This window comes from Typopeltis vanoorti, chromosome 5 (assembly GCF_054136105.1).
Source record: "Typopeltis vanoorti isolate ZY-2024b chromosome 5, IOZ_Tvanoo_1.0, whole genome shotgun sequence".
In the NCBI taxonomy this organism is placed as follows: domain Eukaryota; kingdom Metazoa; phylum Arthropoda; class Arachnida; order Uropygi; family Thelyphonidae; genus Typopeltis; species Typopeltis vanoorti.
Window position 1 is genome coordinate 61,779,173 of NC_143553.1, and position 21,337 is coordinate 61,800,509.

At 34.9% G+C, this 21,337-nt stretch overlaps 1 protein-coding gene across 2 annotated transcripts in view; it reads right to left on the bottom strand.

Moving 5' to 3' along the window:
* LOC150106467 (palmitoyltransferase ZDHHC16) overlaps positions 1-21,337 on the bottom strand; it is a 142,836-nt gene that overhangs the window by 97,167 nt on the left and 24,332 nt on the right. For both annotated transcript variants that reach the window (XM_090392464.1, XM_090392463.1), the window contains exon 3: positions 7,196-7,387. In XM_090392464.1, the coding sequence (XP_090248590.1) occupies positions 7,196-7,387 (192 nt within the window). The remainder of the gene's footprint in view (positions 1-7,195; positions 7,388-21,337) is intronic.

Sequence of the window (21,337 nt, forward strand, 5' to 3'; positions counted from 1 at the left end):
ACCCACCCATTGGCACAAACTACAGAAAAAATATGAGTTCAAAGAAACCCATGAGGTAACTCTAGACATTATCAGGGCACTTGACTAAGTCTGGCACAAAAACTCTGCTTGATAAATTACCACCTTATCCATTATTTCAACTGCACTGACATTTTTCTTGTCTGGTCATTTAATACATATCACTGATAACAATGAGATCTTCAGAATTCCTCATCAATGCTGGAGTTCTCTGGGACTCTGTACCTTTGCCAATGTACCTCTCTTCATAAAATGACCTTCTATCATTATTCTTAAATTATATCCATAATTTTGCAAATGAAAGTATTCTTCATTCCTGTTTTTTTCATTTTACAAATCCTGAAGTCCTAGTACATCTCAAAGTATGAGATCTTCCACACTCAATGCCTTAAATGGTGGTCTTCTTACCATATTTTACCAGTCATTCCAACTGCCCAACATACAATGCCCCTGTATCCTTTTGCCAGAAAGAGATCATAAACCTGTTGTCAAAATTAGACACAAAAAAAGCTCCTGATCCTGATGGCATTCCTCCAATTGTCCTGAAGGTCTGTGCAGCAGAAATGACTCCTATTCTATGCCATCTGTTCATACTCTCTTACTTCACTGATATATATCCCAAAGCCTGGAAATTGGCTTATATTCAACCCATTCCTAAAAAGGGTGACAAATCGCTGCCATCTAACTACCGTCCTATCTCGCTCACCTCAGTCCAATCTAAAGTGATGGAGAAAACCATCAATTCTCAACTCCTACTCTATCCTGAAGGTACCCAGCTATTAAGCGACCACCAGTACAGATTCCGTCAATGCTGATCAACAGGTGACTTGCCATGGAAAAATTTGGTGAATCCCAAGTAGTTGCACTTGATATCTCTAAAGCCTTTGACAGGGTCTGGCACAAAGGCTTACTAAGCAAACTTCCATCATTTGGACTGTTTCAGGACTTCTGCACATGGAATGCCAGCTTTCTGTCTGGATGCACACTACGTGTGATGGTAGATGGCTCCCTATCTTCTCACCATCCAACTAATGCTGGGGTCCCACAAAGATCAGTTCTCTCACTGACCCTCTTCCTTCTGTATATCAATGACCTACTTCAGTTAACCTCCAACCCAATACACAGTTTTGCAGATGACAGCACATTGCACTCCTCCCTTTCATTTGATAAACCTTAGCCTACACAACTGACTTCAACCCACAGAACATCAACCACAACTTCCCTTAATTTGGACCTCCAAGCTATCTTCCAATGGGGATTAGATAACCACGTCAACTTCAACACTAGTAAAACCGAGTTCTGTCTTATTTCTCACAAAAAAGAACCATTTTACCAAAGTATTATTTTTCATAACATTAAAATTCCCAGACAAGATGAAATTTCTCTTCTCAGAATTACCTTTACATCAGGCCTCTCCTGGCATAAACACATCACAACCATCACATCCTCAGCTTCCAAAAAACTAGGATTTCTCTTTCGCTCAAGACACTACTTCACCTCAAAACAGCTGTTAACCTTATACAAATCACAAATCCACCCAGCTATCAAATACTATTCTCACATTTGGAGTGGGGGGGGCTCCAATAATCTCCCTTAAAATGCTTGACTCAATACAGAGGAGAGCAATTAGACTGATAAATGATCCATCTCTTACCAACTCACTCCCCCCACTTTCACATAGATGTTTAGTCTCTCCAATTTGTATATTTTATAAATATTTCCATGGAAAATGCTCACCTGAAACAGCATCAATAATTCCTCCACTCTGTACTAAGCCCATTGGAACACGTACAGCTGCTGCCCAACATCCTTTCGCAGTACACCTTGAAACCCACAGAACAAGTTTCTTTTCCTCCTCCATTCCTGCTACTGCTGTACTGTGGAACAGTCTTCCCCCTGATGTATTTCCCAAGGAATACAATATGCAGGCTTTTAAATCGAATGTCAACAAGTTTCTCCTTTCCCATCCCACTACCCATATATGGTACTAAAGTACTATAGGTTGACCAGCCAACCTCTCATATATGGGCCCAAAATAAAAATAAAAAAAAATTCATAGGGGTGAGGACAACTTTCTTAACTTGAACATCACAAAAACATAATCTTGTCTTATTTCACATATAGAAACTACACTTCACCTCCCCTCACCATTGATAATACTAAGATCTCCACATGAGATCAGATCTCTCTTCTTGGACTTCTAGCTTCTCCTGGTATAAGCACATTACATCCAAAGTCCATTCTGCTTCCAAAAAACTAGGTATCCTTTTCTGCTCAAGTACTTCTCTGATCTACAACTCCTACATCCAAACTGCTCTGCCTAGAATATTTTTCTTATATATGACTGGTATATCAAAAATCTCTGAAAATGCTTGAGCTACCAGAGAAGGGCCATCTACAAGGTGGTTCCATAAGTTTCCATCCTGACTAACTTTTATAGGTGATAGAAAGAAATCTGTCACTTATCAACATAATCTCCCTTTACACTTTTCACATCTTTGAATTAACATTTTTAGGCTCTTAAAAAAATAGTCTGTACTTCTGTCTGCAAAATGGCCTAAAACTGTATCTTTCATCTCATTGTCATCTGCAAATTTTCTTCCTTGAAGGTCTTTCTTTCTTCAGTTTCAAGAAGAGGTAATAGTCACTGGGTGCTAGATCTGGGCTCTAGGTTAGGTGTTCAATCTCCTGGAAGCCACAGGGAGTCCTTCACTGCAACCTTCGCAACAATAGCCATATGGACTGGAGCATTGTCATGAAGCAGGCAAACACCATGACTCAGCATTTCTCATCTCTTCTCCTTTATGCCATCACACAGTTTGTGCAGGAGAGAAGCATAATATTCTGCATTCACAGTGGTATTCCTTTCCTTGAAGTCAATCAAGAGAATTCCCTGGTTCCCAAAGATTGTTGCCATGGTCTTCTGGTGGACTGAGTGACCTTGGCATTTCTCAACAGTGATTCACCTGGTTTGCACCACTCCAGGATTCCCTTTTGAAAAGAGGATCATAATAAAGGACCATGGTTTCACCCCCGGCAACAATGGATTCCAGCACTTCTCCCCCCCCCCCCAGGAGGCGAAACTGTTTAGCCCATTCCTTCATAGTGGAATATTAAGGAGAAGCTTCCCTATAAACACTATCCAATCGCTGTTTGCTAGGACTTGTAGAAATCCCTTCTTTGGTGAAAAACTTAGATAATGTTCTCAAAATTGTGGTACTCAATTTTTAACATTACAGCCACTTAGCATGCCACATGCTAGTCAAACGAGTGCCTCCAACTGAATGATACAGGTAAAGTTGAAGCTGGTTCACTAACCTCCCCAGAGGTTGTGCTATCTGCACAAGAGAGACATTTTCCTCAGTCATTACTTCCACAGGCTGTTTTAAAATTGGCACGAATTTTGCATGCGAAGCCTGAAACTTTTGGAACCTACCTCGTAGTTAATTGGTTATACGCTCTCTCTCAGGGATTTGCTCCAGACACTTTCTCAGAGACATACTTCTACCTTTTTTCTTTTACAGTATTTCCATGAGGTGCTATTCTGCTGAATTGGCTACCCCCATTCTTCCAGTTTTCCTTAAGCCTGTAAACACAAGAAACTACTCGTTAACAGGAGAGTGTGTACAACAAGCATGTCAAACTCAAAGGTTAACATGAGCCAAATAAATGAGGTTTAAGTTTATGTGGGCTGCAAAAAACAAAAACTTCAATTTTCATAAAAACGCAGGTTTATTTTGAAAAGTACAGCATAAAAAAAGAACAAGAACAACGATAAAATTAATGTTTTCTCCCTGACTCTTGGCATCTCTTCTCTGCTACTATCTTTCCTACTTCACGGGGGAAATCTTGTTTCCCCCAAAGTAGGAAGCTTAGTGATTACTTTCAAAACTGATCCAAGGTGAATGTCAGTAATTCTGGATCTGATAAGAGACTTATTCCCTTCATAATTGTAAATAACTGCTCACACCGATAAGTACTTCCAAACATGGATATAATTTCTTATGCGAATTTTTGAGTATTTTTAAACCTGGCAGGTAAATATTTGTAAAATCCAGGCATGCCAACTTCACTGAATTTTGCCTTCAAATCTGAATCGCACTGAATCTCAATTACCTCCATTTGCATTTGATTAGATACTGATTCAATATTCATTGAAAAAATCGAAGAAAACAAAGAAAACTTGTCTTCCAAAAATTTAAAATATGCAAACCTTGTTTCAAATTCAGTTCTAAGGCTTACAATTTTTTCTGCGTATTTTTGATACGATGCAGTTTCACTTAAACTTGATTTGTTCATGTTGCATGTTGGAAAGTGCGTTAAATCTTCATTTTTCAACTTCTTTTCCCAAAGAATTAGTTTACATCTGAATGCTTTAACTTGGTCACACATGTTCGTAATGATCTGATCTTTTCCTTGCAGTTTAAAATTTAAATCATATAAGTGTTTTGTTATATCAACCATGAAGGATAAATCTTGCAACCACACTGTGTCAAAAAACAGGCTTGTGTCTTGATTTTTAGTATTTAAGAACCGACATATTTCTTCTTTCAAGTCCCAGAATTGTTTAAGAATCTTGGAGCAGGATAGCCAATGTACCTCGGTATAGTAGGACAAAACCGGAATATTCGCTGTCTAATTCACTTAAGAAAGCAGAGAACTGTCGCTGATTTAAGCCTCGAGATTTTATAAAATTAATGATTTTTTTGATAAATGTCAACACATTTTCCATGTTTATTACTTTCGTGCATAATACTTCTTGATGTATAATGTAATGCGCATGATGAATCTTGGATCCATCATAAATTTCACTTTGTTTTTTTTGCAGTAATGCCACGAAACCATTGTTTTTTCCGGTCATAGAAGGAGCTCCATCTGTAGCTACAGAAGTTAATTTTGACTGAGGTAGATTGTATTTTTGCAGAAGTTCAAAAACACAATTAAATATATCTTATCCTGTACTAGTGTTATGCATTGGTACTAGTTCCAATAATTCCTCAAAAATGTTGAAATCAGTGTTGCAAGCAAGAAGAAACACAGCTAATTGAGCTACGCTCCAATGTCTGTACTCTTGTCACAGGCAATGGAAAAAGCTTCGAAACTAGATGATTTTGCTTTTATCTGAACACTTAAATTGTCGGCCAAATCAGTAATTCTTTCCGCAACCGTATTTCGAGACAAAGAGATTGTTTGAAAAGCCTTCATATTTTCAGGACAAATAATTTCTGCAGCTTTAATTAGACATTCCTTAATGAAATCACCGTCAGTAAAAGGTTTCGAGTGTTTAGCTATCAACTCTGACAAGACGTAGCTTGCATGCACTGTCGCTTCACTTTCTGGTGATACTTTAGTAAACATGAACTGTTGTTTTTTCAGTCCCGACTTGAGCTCTTTCAACTTTTCTTGTCTCATTAATCCCTCGTAATTATCATATTTTGATTTATGTTCTTCATGGTGACAATTAATGTTGTATAACTTTGGTACACTGATAACATTATTACATATTAAGCAGATTATTTTATTCAAATTAAGAGGTTATTAAATCCCACATTGCTTTAAAACCGAATAAGAAACTCAAAGATTGGAATCAGAGAGTTTCATGCCGAATATAGTAAACTATAAAGTATCGGCGAATTACTAGCGTGAGCTAATGCCAGTAGTCCTAGTACGTAGTACAATCTCGGGCAACTTGTTGCAAAGGTGGGGAAAGTTCAGATCGCTATTCTTAGGTATTTTCCATAATGTAAAAACACATTTCCTAGGAAATGTATGCTGTTATTACATTACGGTGGGAGGTCACTACCCAGACTGGTTTCAGCCTTTTTTAAGGCTTCATCAGTGAGTAGCTAGACCAAAAGATACCAAAGGGTATAGCGAAAAGAACTTGTATACTTTGCTATACGAGTTGTCAACCAGGTGCAACCATTAAGTTATTTAAATATAAAGAGCCAATAGGCTTCATTTCGGCAATATAAACATTATTCAAATTAAGGGTATATTAAATCCCACATTGTTTTAAAACCGAATAAGAAACTCAAAGATTGGAATCTTAAAAATTAAAATGAAATAACTTAATGATTGCAACTGGTTGAGAACTCGTATAGCAAAATAGATAAGTTCTTTTCGCTATACCCTCCCTTTGGTATCTTTTGGTCTAGCTACTCACTGATGAAGCCTCAAAAAAGGCTGAAACCGGTCTGGGTAGTGACCTCCCACCATAATGTAATAACAGCATACATTTCCTAGGAAATGTGTTTTTACATTATGGAAAATACCTAAGAATAGCGATCTGAACTTTCCCCACCTTTGCAATGAGTTGCCCGAGATTATACTATGTACTAGGACTACTTGCATTAGCTCACGCTAGTAATTCGCCGATACTTTATAGTTTACTATATTCGGCATGAAACTTTCTGATTCCAATCTTTGAGTTTCTTATTTGGTTTTAAAACAATGTGGGATTTAATATCCCCTTAATTTGAATAATGTTTATATCTCCGAAATGAAGCCTATTGGCTCTTTATATTTAAATAGATTATTTTATTTTTTACTTCACAGCAAAAATACTCCAATTCCCACTTTTCTTGGAAATTTTGATGTTCGTCAGCAATTTTTCATTTATTGCTGTCACTTGGTTTCAATAGACTCATGCTGAATACAAAGCATTGATAAAAATTAATAATTGTTAACATAAAATAATAGAATATTTTAATAAAAACTGATATTTTTTCTTGAACATCAACTTACCAGACACTAAATAACTGCACAAATTAATAAGCTTAATGTAAATAAACTTATTTTTCTTGTTTACTGAAAGCAAAATATTTCCTGTTACGCACACAAAACAAGTCAGTTCAAACAAGACTGACGACTAGATGTGGGCATGGCACTGGCACGTGATAGTAAGTATATAATCGGCTAGTAGAAATAGTGGGGGAAATGGTTAGCCTGCATGTAAAGGAAACTCATGCAACACGGCTATATGTAGTAATCACTTTCATTGGCAAATGTTTGGCTGGACCGCAAAAATATTCGTTGCGGGCTGCATGCAGCCCACGAGTTTGACAGCCATGGTGCACAACATCCACTTTGCCAATGAGGCTAACTAAAACAATTCTAATATGAATATATCAGAAATATTTGATAAAATAACTATTATAAATGAATAACATAATACCTCAGGAGGAAATCCAGGAGATGTGATATATGCCATATAATAATGGAAGACAACATTGATTAATATCCAGTGACCAATTACAAGAACCACAGCAGTCATAAGTTTACTTTTCTGCCACCAGAATGGTAATCCAATAATATAGGCAACTGCAACCACTGATGCCATTAAAATGATCACACCAACCACTAAAATCTGCAAACAAAAATTACAAACATACATTTTACTTATTTACAGAAAATTACAATGTAACACAAAACATTTTAATTTTATATGTAAAAATTGGTAGTGCTTGTAGTAAAAATATATAAATCAATTTTGCTGATTTATATTAAATAGGTTATTTTTTTTACATGAATCATACTCACTGTTGGATTCTGAATGAAGAGAAATTTAAATTATTAATACTCTCTTCAGAATCCAACATAATCCACCATGGCAAAGGCTACATTTGTAAATATTATTTAATGTAAATCACTTATTTATAAATTAATATTCATATAACTACCTATAAGTTGATTTAATATTTAATTATTTAATCAAGTATGTGTACTAATAAAGAAATAACTCTGTATTAAAATATTATTAAGTTATTTTATTTATTGCTATGTTAATATTATAGGAGTTTGTATTTAACATTTAACTGCGTATTAATTGAAATGTAAATATTCTTTATTTGTTCCTGTTTGTAGAGGTATAACGTTATGCAATGCCTCAATTTTATTATATTTTGTTTTGTTGTCATGGAAACGTATGTTAGATAGCTTGCACGAGTTTGGAACAGAGTGTGAGGGAGAATGTTGAAAGTTTACTGGAAAGCATTTTAGTTAAAGAGAGCACGAGAACAATTTAGGTGGGAAGAAGGGATATATAAGCTAGGAACGCTGAAAAAAGAGAGGATATTCTGATTCGGAGGAAGGAAAGAAAAAAGGAGATTGATTCGGGGAATCAGAGTGCGATATTAGCGAGTCGGCAAGTCACTCAAGTAGTTAAATAAAGTCTGCTAGTCATGGAGCAGGTTAGCTAGTAAGTTGCAGAATAACAAATAAAGCAAAGAAAGATAGCTAAGTGACTACTGAATGACTAGCTGTACTTTAGTTGAGGTTTAATTTCAGGGCCAACTTTACAAGGACATACGGAAACTTGAAGCATAGCACGGAGTAACTAGAGAATAATTAGAGGCAACAAGGTTGAGTTTAACGATAGCTGTGTTAAGAATTATAGTGCCTAAAAGATTAATTGAATGCTGGAGGAATAGGCAACTGTGCATGAAAACTTCAAGTTAAGGGATTATTGTGTGTCACCTTAGTTCATGAGTGATTAGTAGAATACTGAATTGGTCAAGTAATGTCTAAGATAGTACAAGTGTTTTACTTCATGCAAGAACATTTAACCATGTGAATTGTGATCGTTAATTAATTCAGTTATTACTAGGAAGATTTGTTTTAATGAGTGCCGTTAATTCTTTAAAGTGTATAAAGTTATAAAAAGTGTTCGTATATAAGTAGATGAAGAAGGAATATTACCGGTAAGAATGTTCCAACCACTGATATTCCTATGCAGAGATATGTGTGTATTTCTTCCTAAAATATCCCTATATTAACAGTAACATTTTTGCAGAGATTAGCTGAAGTGTGGATTTAAAAGTGTATACTTGTGAAAAAGTGTTGCCGCCATTATATTGTATTTGAAACTTAAGTAACTGTGAGATATTTGTGTAAGTGATTACCAAGGAACTTTATGACTTTGAGCTTTACCAAGTGTTTAATTGAATTTTGTGAAGGCTGTGTTTCGGACAACAGATTTACCATTGCTTAAAATTACATGACTGTATTATCAGAAGAGTTAAAATGTTTATAATATCTTATTTAGTGATTTGAACTTAAGTGTATAATTTGTGATCCTAAATTAAATGTTTGTTTTTGTTAATCTAAAGTTGTATTTTGCCTGAATCTCTTTTACTGCACCATCCATAAAAATATTCGAACCAAAGCGGGAGTGATAAGTAAGTTAAATAAACTTGGCCTGTAAACATAATAACAACATATAAAGGAGAAATAGTTGGGAGTTGGTTTTTCTTCAATTCTTGAACTAATTCAGATATAGAGTGGCGCAGTCTATAAATATAAATTTTCTCTATATTTGGATTAGAAATCAACTAGCAACCTATCAATTGTTTAAGAACATCATAATAACTAAATATCGGATCCAAAGTATAGGTTAAGACAAAGTAGGATCCAAAAATTGGTAGTGCTTGTAGTAAAAATATATAAATCAATTTTGCTGATTTATATTAAATAGGTTATTTTTTTTACATGAATCATACTCACCAAAGGTTATACACCTACATACAGGTAAGCTATACACTAGTGCTTTTTTTTTTTTTCTTTCAGCCATTTCAGGCAAATAAACATAATAGTTCTGGTCTCACACTGGATAATGCAATTCAGTAACTTCATCAATACATTTTTAAATATTCATGCCACAGTGGTATTCAAACCACATGCTGGCTGGAGAAGAGAAACACTATCTAGTCAACCAACCAAAATAGCAATTTACATTCTAAACTGATTTACTCCAAAATGGTTCTATTAAGAAAAGACATAAGATATCATAATACTCCAAGGTTAAATTTATAATCAATAATTAAAAATGAGATCACTTAAGGGTCAAAGTCAAATAATTGGGAGGAGACCTCTTCATTGCCTTTCAGGAATGTGGAGAATTAACTTTGGTTTCTAACCTAATATACAATCCTCACCTTCACGTGGTGTGCCACGTTAGTAGTATCTACTGGGTACTGCATGAACAAGGATGAGCTGACAATTTGGGACTTAGCCAACCAAATTGTACTTTTTACTGGATTAAACCACAAATGCATATGATCCACGATGAGATTTCATGGAGGCTGTGGTTTCCCGATTAAAAGGTCCCTACTGTTTTCATCAGGGAACCAGGGCAAACAGTGAAAAGTCAGCTACTGGAACAAGCTCCAACTCAACACCTAGAAGAATAAACCTGACATCGAAGAACTGAAGATAGGAACCATCAATATAAGAAGTATTAATGGAAAGGAAATCGAACTTGAAGAAGAATTAGATAAGTATAGTATGCCCACAGATTTGAGACCCTTCGATACTTCTGCGCATGTCATAAAAAGGAGAATCCATTCGAATAACAGGGTAATCAATCCATCTTCTGGGATGAGTTTGTTTATTATTACACGTCAGAAAATTTAACTTTTCTTTAACGAACATTGTAGTTTTTAAACTAGTGACAGACAAGAAAGCATGTGATTTTGCATGTTGCTGATTGATTCGTACATCCTTCATTTCTTTCTCCCCTTCAGCATGAATCGACTATTCTTGGCAGAAAGCCAAGCGAAGCTTTACAAAGTGTGGACATACTATACCAAGTGCACATACTTGGAATTATTGAGACAAAGAAGAGAAAAACAGTGAGATATTACTAAATAAGTATAGGATGCTATTTTCAGCCAATAATGATCAAGGAAAGGAAGGAGTAGTGACAGCATTCAACACTAGTCATGAAGAAAAACTTATTGACTGGAAGGCAGTTTCAAGTAGAGTTATGTGGGCAAACTTCAGAATGGGGAAATGAACAATGAAACTTATTTGTGCCTATGGTCTACAGAAGATTCTTCTAAGGAGAAAGTGGAGAAATTTTCTGAGTTATTAGAACAGGCAGCTGACAAAGAAAATGGAAAAGTGGTCCTGAACAGCAGAGTAGGAAATGAATCCCACCAGGCATATAAGAACATTCTGGGAAAATTTGAAGAAAATGGCAAAACTAATAATAATGGTAAGTATTTATTGGACTACTGCTCAGAACACGAACTAGTCATTACTAATACCATCTTTTAACATAAAGATGTGCATAAGTTAACATGGAGAAAAGACACAAGAAATAAGAAAGCCTCACTGACTGTCATTGTTGATAGTGATATCATAATGATGGTTAAGGATACAAGAGTGGACAGAGGAATCAAACTGTAAGTGACCATTACTAAGTACCATGCAAGATAAAAATGGATATCACCTTGAAAAGAAGTATGCAAGTTTTAAAAATAATTAAAGTTCAGCAGCTTTTACAAGTAAATTGTAAACTCATAAAAAAATAATAACACAGTGATGGATACAAGAAGTTAAAGAAGCAGTCCTGGAAAAGAAGAAAGCATACCAAAAGTTCCTGGCTAATAAGTTCGCAGATGCCCTAAAAGAATACAGAAAGAAATGTAAGTGACTAAGCTATGTGTAAAAGTAGCTAAACAAAAGTCATGGGAAGACGTAAGACATTCGTTAAGAGTATGGACAATAAATATCAGGAGGGTGGCAAAATGTTCTGGAGGACATTGAAGTAGCTTAGAAATGGAGGAAAGTACTGTAAAAGGAATCAAAGAAGATTAAGGTGACATGAAAACTGAAGATAAGGATATTCTAGATGTCTAGAATAATCACTCTGAAAGACTGTTAAACAAACCAAGTAGTACCGGAACCATACTGGAATTTCAAGAGTAATACAAAGAGGAGTGCATATCAATACTTGAGATAAAAAAAAGCAATCAAAAACTTGAAATGTGGAAATTCATCTGGAGTAGATGATATTCGACCAGAAATGCTTATGTATGGAGATATAAAAGTTTTACAGCAGCTATACTGCATAATTCAGAGGGTCTGGACAGAAGGTCAAATTCCCAATGATTGGAACAGAGCTCTCATACTATCCATCTATAAAAAAAAAAAAGGGGGAATAAAGCTGAATGTGAGAATTACAGAGGAATTTCTCCATTAAGTGTTCCAGGTAAGATTTATGCAAGCATACTTGGAAAGAGGTCAAGAAAGATTGTGGAAGGGAAATTCGAAGAAGAAGAACAAGCTAGGTTCAAGCCAAATAGAGGTTGTCAAGATCAGATTTTCACTTTAAGACATATAATTGAGAAATCATGGGAATATGACAAGGATTTGTACTAAGTTTTGTGGATCTGCAAAAGGCATACAACAAGATGCCCAGAGAAAAACTTTTCAGAACTACAATCATATGGGGTGAATAGAACATTATACAGAGCAATAGTCTATATTTAATTTGTCAGTTAGAATATTAGAATTGGACATGTCAAACTTAGCTCTTTGCTTTATGCAAATGATTTACTCCTAAACACATCTAGTACAAGTCTCCAGGCTTCACTAACTAAACCGAATAACAGCTGTAAACAAATTTGGCATGAAAATCAGCAATAAAAAGACCAAAACTGTGAAAATAGGAAAGAGCATAGAAAACTTCAGCTGCATTCTCAATGGAGACCCTATAGAACAAGTAAAATATTTCAGCTATTTAGACATAGTTTTAAGTGGAAGTGGCAGGTTAAATCTGGAAACAGACAACAGAATAAGCAAAGCTGGTATGGTGGGTAGCCAGCTGAATAAATTTATATAAATAAGAGAGAAATTAGACAAAACACCAAACTAGCAGTACAACCAGTTTTAAGTTATAGATCTGAGAGTTGGGTTAGAAATACAGCACTTGATCAAAGACTAGAGACCACAGATATGAGGGTTCTGAGAAAAATTAGGGACCTGAACAGATGACATCAGTGGCAGAATCATATTAAAAATGAAGACATTTCGAAGGAACTTGACACTATTAGCATTCAAGGATGTGTAAACAGAGCTAATCTGAGGTGGTATTGGCCATTAAATAGAATGGGTGAGGAAAGGTTAGCAAAACAGGTGTTTGATGCCAAGATGGCAGGAAAGAAACTCAGAGGAAGACCAAGGTCTAGGTAGATTGATTCAGTCAGAACAGTCTTAGAAGAATGAAATGTCAGATATGACAATATTGGAGTGCACACAAGTAAGACTAATTGAGAGAAAAATTATGGATAGGAGATTAATAATAATATAAACTTAATCATGTAGTGGTGTCATAGTAACCTGCACATTCCTTGGGGAAACATCAGGAAATTGATGATGATAATTAACCCTAGACTACTCACCCTTTTTTTGGACATCATCACTGCTCATTTGAGGTATGTTGTCACCCCACAACATTTCTTCTCCCCCTTTCTCCCCTCCACTATAGGTAATTGAAACTATTATTGTGTTTAGATAGCCCAAGCTATTAACAGATTTTACCTACTACGATATTTTGAAAGGAAAAAAGGGAAAATAAAAAATAAAATACAATATTAATTTAAATATTATTGTATTTTAAATAAACTTGGTAAATAGTAAATTTTAAAATAGTCATTTTAAAATTTACTATTTACCAAGTGCCATACTTTCTAATGAAAACATAAAAAAAAAAAAATGAATATCCTAATTTTTCTTGTGTAACCTGAAAGGTAACAGTGTTGTTACCTTTCAGTTAAAATGTACATGAAGAAAAAAATACCTTACAATACAAAGACAAACTTATTTACACAAAACAAACAATGAGTGTCAAAAATCAGTTTATAAACTATGTTTTCTAGCACATTCATCACAAATGTTTTTCCTATGATCCGCACACACAAAAATGTCACATACTGAACACCAGACTTTGGTTTTCCGATCCTTGGCTCATGGACAGATCTGACATCTAGCTTGCTTCTTCACTTTTGGTTCTGGAGGTGCCACAGCAGGACCAGCATTGGTATCTCCATCACCTTGGATATTCAGAACTTTATGATATTTGTTAAGTTCTCTAGACAGTGACTGAGCCTGTCTCCTTTTCATGTGGTGTCGCAAGATTCAAGGCAAAATTCTTCATCTTATTCTTAGTTGCTGACTGGAGAATTATCTGCGAGTAGATTCCTGCTTGATCCAGCATCCCAGAAAAATAGTGCAGAGGCCATCTTCTGGTTTTGGGCTTGTTGTGTAGTTGTGAGCCATCTGGTCGAAACTGTCAACACCACTGTTTGTGTTATAAAAAAGTATAACTTCTGGTTTCTTAGAGACCTCATCAACTTTCTTGTCACTGTGCATTGCTGATAGCATGAGTACAGGCTTCCCCTTCTTTGAACAAAATGATACTAATGTCTTTTCTCAGTCAAAAGTGAACTGCGAAGACAGCGCTTCTTTCTTCTTATTAGGCTGAATGATGCAGGAATTTCTGGTTTGTTCTTCCTAAGGGTAACTACTATGGTAAGGTCATGATCTTTGAGCATCGTTTCTGCTAGAGAAATAGAAGTAAACCAGTTATCCATGGTTATGTTTTGCTTTGTTCCGTGGATTGCTTTAGATAGAACTTTTACATAGTACATAAGGAGAAACAATAGATTTGGTCCATGATTCTCTTTCCTAATGTATGGGATAGCTGTGAGCATGTAGAATGTTCTAGCATCACACGTACAAACTATTTTCATTCCGTATTTGTCAGGTTTACTGGGAATGTAGACACAGAAAGGAAAATTTGCCCTAAAAGACGAGAGCTGTTTGTCAATAGCACAGTATTCATGAGGAGTATATGATGCAGTGCAGTGGCAAATGAATATCTCCCACAGAACTCTTATAGGTGCAAATTTATCCTCGCGGTCCCTAAGATCTTTGTCATCGAAACGAAGACAGTTTATCAAAAATCGGAATTGCACTTAGCTCATAACAACACGATAAATTGATGCACCAAAAGGAGACCACATTTCTTTTATATTTAGATGGTTGTTTTTTTGTTGACCAGAAATGTACAAAAGTCTGATCAGGGCTCTAATTTCAATGTCGTTGATTGAACCTGTGAACTTCGTATCTGCAGTATATGACACTTTCTGACAAGAAATTTCCTCATTAGTATGTTTTGCAATCATATCAGTCATTTCCTTTGTAAAGAAAATGTCCCAGGCCTCAGTTTCATTTTTCACTTTTTTTGCTTCACCCTGTGCCCCAGGAATTCTCAAAACTATGTTATGAGAAGGCATTCTGGTTGCTGGTGGTGGATTAGAAGACCACTTATAGCCATTCTTATCTTTTATTACAGGACCAGAATTGTGAACAACGTCATCATCATCTTCTGAAGCACTTTGTTCAGATACATAATCAGGATCACACTCAACATGGTCTTCTTCATCATGTTCATTATTGTCGCTATCATATTCAATTTCATAATCAGGAGGGAGGGTTTCGTTCAAAGCAGTATTAATGAAATCTTCAAAACGTTCATCATTGACATTCATAGAAATAGCCGTGGTGATTAACACAAATTTAACACACCCCAACGGTCTTACAGAATGACATGTACTTCATGACCTACATTCACTCATTGACTGACGCAGAGAACAATTGTTGGTTAGAGTATAGCTAGGTGGGGGAAGCGATGTGCACATCCGCAACTAGTGTGTAGAAGAAAATGGAGTCACCTGGGGGTAACGCGTCATCCCAGGGTTAAAAATGGAAAATTACCAATTGTACAACAATACCTCTCACAAAAAATTCGCACAAGTATTTTTAATTATGGAGGAGCGAGGAAGGGATAGCAAGAATTATGAAAAGTAGGAGCAAAGTTGGATGAAGAGGAAAGGAATTTAAGTCATATAAACTGAAGGAAGTTAAAATACACAACTTCCTTTTATGAAATGCAAAACCTTTCTTCTATCATCTTAACCATTCTTCCTTTTGAATCTGGGATCCCATCTTTTCAATTTCATCTACAGGTTGAACAAGGAACTGTTCAGCCTGTAATAAGTTGGTGCCATGCATGGACAGATAGTCGAAAAGAAATAAGCTTGAAGAAACTCAATTGATTTCATAACCTATAGATTGTACTTGTTAGGAAATATACAAGATGAAAGACTGTTTCAGAAGACAGCATTAGAAGGAATGAATGAAGAGGAAGAAAAATTTGCTTGGTCAGTTTGGAGGTGAACTGTGAAGGAGTGCTGAACAGTTCTTGTGCATTTTAACACATTTAGAAGAGTGGGGGAAATTACTGATGCCAATTCTGATGCAGTCACCATGGGAATATATTTGGAAAAAATGAAAACAGCAGAAACCAAATATCTGTATGAAGAGGATAAAATGAATTGGTAAAAGATGGGTCTTGAATAAACCTAATTGTTCAATTCTGTACTAAGAATTTTTAGAGTTCTTGAGGCCACCACTTCAAATGCAATAACAATATTCAGATAAGGTAATGTTGTACAAAAGAGAAAACCTTAACAGTTGGATGTTGAGCAAGAAATATTTCTAATATGATTATATCAAAAGATTAGCATATTACAAATATTTTTATACAAAAAATCTTATCTTTTCTAGAGGGAGCTGTCAAAAGTAAGACAATCTGTGTGTGCATGTACGTGTAAGAGAGAGAGAGAAAGAGAGGGAAATGAGACAATCTGACTAACACTGATATTAACAGTTATCACAGAATGTCACTGAGGAATGGTTGTTTGGAGACCAGATAGGACTGTACAAGTTGGTACTTTGAAATTTGGGTGATTTAAGTAATTCAAGGTTTGTCAAAATGAGGAATGCAATATACTGTCATCACAAAACTATGTACTAGATTTGCAGTTGACTGGAGGTAGAGCATCATCATCATTGGCAGCAGTTGCCAAATTTGAAGATAAAGATCCATCCATTCATCCACCATAACATACAATGTGCATCTAGAGAGAAACTAACAAACCAGTTGCAGATATCAGAAGACAGACAATAAGATGGGAGTTTACTTAATGGGCCTCAGTGCCAAACTAGATCAAATGGCTTAGAGATATCAAAACACTTCAGAGGCTCCAAACTTTTCCATGGCATTTGTCCAAACGTGAGTTGCATAAGCAAGAAGACCCTTTGTTGACTGACAGTGGCAGAAACCATGTTGGTAAATGTTTATTTGTTGGAGGTTTCAAAGTAGCACAGAAGTTGTGTTAAATGGTTTTTAAAATTATTTCAGAAAAAACTTAAGTGAAACTGGATGGGAATATAATAGCAAAGATTTGTTGATTTTCTCAGGAATGAGTTAAACACATGCTAATTTCCAAGATATAGAATAGATACTGGTAGAACAGATAAAAACAGAAAAATCTACTCTAGAATAGAAGCAACAACTTCTAGAACAATCAGAAAATGTCTTCAGGATCAAGAGACCTTTTGGTACAAGTAATGAACATAAACTGGGGTTGTATATTGGCTGAAGAATTTTTAATAATAAAAATAAAGTAAAAACACCGACAAGTTTCGGCAACGTGGTTGTTTGGCTTCGTCAGGGTGTATAAAAGTGATACAAAACAACTAAAACAGTTTTTTTATGAAGGAATAAATCGAATACAAATGTATTTTTTTACGAATTCAGAAGAATGCATATATCAAAAGGATGGAGCGTGTATGATATCAACTATTGTTATGCTAGTACATTTTGTAATTAGCAGCGAAATTAAACTCTGGCGTACTTAGTGATCTTATGAGGGTCTTCCAAATGTCAGCTAGAATTAATCCTTGATATCATACATGTTCCATGCGTTTGATGTACGTGTTCTTCTGAATCTGTAAAAAAATACATTTGTATTCGGTTTATTCCTTCATAAACCGTTTAAGTTATTTTGTATCACTTTTATACACCCTGACGAAGCCAAACAGCCAAGTTGGCGAAACTTGTCAGTGTTTTTACTTTATTTTTAGTATTAAAAATTCTTTGCCCAACATACAACCCAGTTTATGTTCATTTCTTGCATTTGATTGATGGTTAAATCAAATATAGAATCAGGCTTTTTGGTATTAAGTTTGGACAAGATTCTTCTGATCTCTACCTGAAGAAAAACCCAAAGGGCACTGAAAGTTGCTTGTTGAGCAACTTTCAGTGCCCAAAGCAGCAGTAGAACATTTAGTGAGCAACAGCAGCAGTAGGACATTTACAAAGATTGTACTAGCAAGGATTTTCAGACAAGTAATGGAGGCAGATTTTTCCATAACTCGGTGCAAAGAGATTGAAACAAAGTTGCACAAAAAGTTATGACCAACAACACTTGCAAGAGACTGACATTTTATAAGATGCAAGTTTCTTACTTTTAGCCCTTTCAAAATCAGTTTTAGATGAGCTGATAGTTTACTTGCAGCTATTTATTTTGGGCTTGGTGTAAACAGCAAAGGAAGATGGAAATTTCAATGTAAGCCTATTGTGATATGCCTGGTTCTTCTCCTGTATATTCTTGGCATATTTCTTTGAGAACTTCGGCTTAAATAATGAATAAGAGGTACATTGGGGTTAAGTGTAAATATTTGGAGAGAAGACCAAAAATAATAAACCAACTAAAGGAAATTAGGCATAAATTAATGAAGCTCATTCTACTTCGTTCTTATAATTTCAGACAACACAGAGACAAGTGGATGTGAACTATTGATCCATGGTAGAAATCAGAACTACATTATGATTTTAATAACAATCGATATCTTTTTTTGTTGTTGTTGTTGTTTTTGCTCGATTATCAGGTAAATTATAACAGACTTTGGCAAAAGATTAAAACAAGAATATAATTTCTTGTCTATTATAATGATCTGGATCAGTGCTTCCCAAACTTATGGATGTAAAGGCCCCCCCTTTAGAAAAATTTAAAATATTTCACGGCCCCCCATCGAAAAAAAAAATTGTAATACAGATATATATTATTATTATACTTATTGTATGTATATTCAATACTCAAGAAGTAGATTGTTTTTCCTTATTCATGTAAAAACATAAGATTCAGTATTTCCATAAATATAGTTTAGTATTTAATTAATCGAAATTATCCGAAACATCCTTATTCCTCCGTTGATATTTTCGTATCCAGATATATTGTGACTCATATCTACGATTAACGTGCCAAAAATTATTTTAATAAAGTTTAATGTTTAAAATGTTTTAAGACTAAGTAGATTTTTTTTTTATCTTAAAAGAAACATTTCATGTGCTTGTACTGCAAATGTACAATAATAATATATCTATCTATATAAAAATATAAGATAATGTTTATAATAAGATAATAAAAGTAATATACACAGCAAATATTGCAAAAATCAAATGAAAATATTACATTTTTAGCATCTTACATACATAATGAAATCTGCCACATTATCTTATATTTCTATATAGATAGATATATTGTTATTGTACATTTGCAGTATAAGCACATGAAACATTTCTTTTAAGATAAAAAAAAATCTACTTAGTCTTAAAACATTTTAAATTTATTTTCATTATTCCACGGCTCCCTCAACAAAAGTAACAGCCCCCAGTTTGGGAAGCATTGATCTAGATAACAGTTAGCCAGAGAAGGAAACAGACGGCTTCCCATGGTTGTGCCTTCAATTTGTTTGCAGATCCCATACTTCTAACTAAAAGAACTGAAGTACATGACAAAGTTAAAAATCTTAAGCATATCAGGAAGAAAGTCCTGGGATGATGAACACAAGGTATCATCTACAGTGATTTTCAACCTTTTTCACAACATAGCACACCTAGACTAATTATTAAAATTCTGCGGCACACTAAAAATATATTCTTTTAATTTTTTTGATGATCTGGCAAAAAATAGGCATAATTTTGATTGATTTACACATGCAAGAAGATGGAAGACCAGACACTAATAAATAAATGCACAAATTACGACATTATTTCTTTCAATTAATTTGTTTTCATAAATCTTCCGGCACAACGGTTGAAAAACTCTGATCTAAGGGTATGTTTTGTAAACAACAACACAATATCAAAATGAACCATTAGATCTACAATTATAAGAATGATGCAAGACAACACTCTCCTTGTTGGATGCTTGAAAAAGTTTTATTTTTTCAAAAATAGAGTTTCTGCACAGGTTTACAACCTATCATGGGTGAATTCATATAAACAAGAAAAAAAATTAAGTAAAAGTTTAACTGATTTAGTGCATACTGCCGTTACTTTAGTATTCATGTAATTATATTTAAATGCTATGTTACAGTGATGCTCTTCTTCAACACATCCATCCCTTAGGATGGGTAATCTTTTGATTAGGGGTAGTATGCCACTACTTTGATGCATTCTTTAAGGGCAAGTATTTATGCTTGTAGACCTGTGTATTTGTGGGTCCAGTTTGCCTGCTGAAAAAAGATGAAAAACCTGAGCTTCCAGGAGAAAAAAGAAAAACTCTCCATTCTTGTATGGCACCAGCAAACTCACTATTTGATTTAAAAAAATTGATAAATGTTCCTAACATCATAGATGGGATTCAAACCCAACTCTTTCCAACCAATTGAGCTATGGAGTCTTTCATGCCAACTAAGCAATGGGAGAGGAGGGGGGGCTCTACAGTGAAGATCACTATTTGTAAAATAGTGATTAATATTGTGTAACTGTGTGCAGCCAGTGACATCTTTTATTATAAAATTGAGTCATGAGTCATTTCAGAGTACAACAGGCTTTTTTTTTTTTGAACATCAAGATTAAAACTTCAACTTTTCGACCTCAATGCAAACAGAGGTATAACAGTAATCTTTGCCAAGTACAAAATAGCTTGTCAAGACTAGATACCAAAGCTACCGCACGAGTAAGGGAAAATGTCATTGACATTAGAACTCTTCTTGGTTTTACTACCCAGAGTAGTCACTTCTTTATCTATCCTACTGACACTGATTATACATGTTCCCATGTAATACATAATAAAGCAACAATTATTGAAAACGAAAATGAAAGATGCACTAACAACATACCTCAAATAAAATTTGTCTTCTGTACCTTTCTCTTTCCTTTTAAGAAGTCTATGTTAACATATTTTGTGCTCACATCTATATTTATATATTAATCTTGAGGGGAAAAGAAAAATCCCACAGATTCATTCTTTGCACCTAGTTTGGTGTAATGAATTCAAATCTTTTTCTCTTACCCTCATCTCAAGTATCCTTGTGCAATTTTACTTGTAGGACTCAGTTGGGAAATTCTGTAATTCTCATCATCAACATCAAATTCCTGACATGTACCCTCAAGTGGTGTACAGGATATGATAATACTATATGAAAAACTTACATCATCACCAACTTCCTGTCTACAATTTTCCTCCAAATCAATCTGTTAGCTGTCAAGACATTATCAGATCTTATATTTCTGTCTTCTAAGGCACTTTTTTTTTTACTGTATCAATCCACCTATATCTTGGTCTTCCTCTGGGTCTTTTTCCTGCCAACTCAGCAGAGAACACTAGTTTTGCTA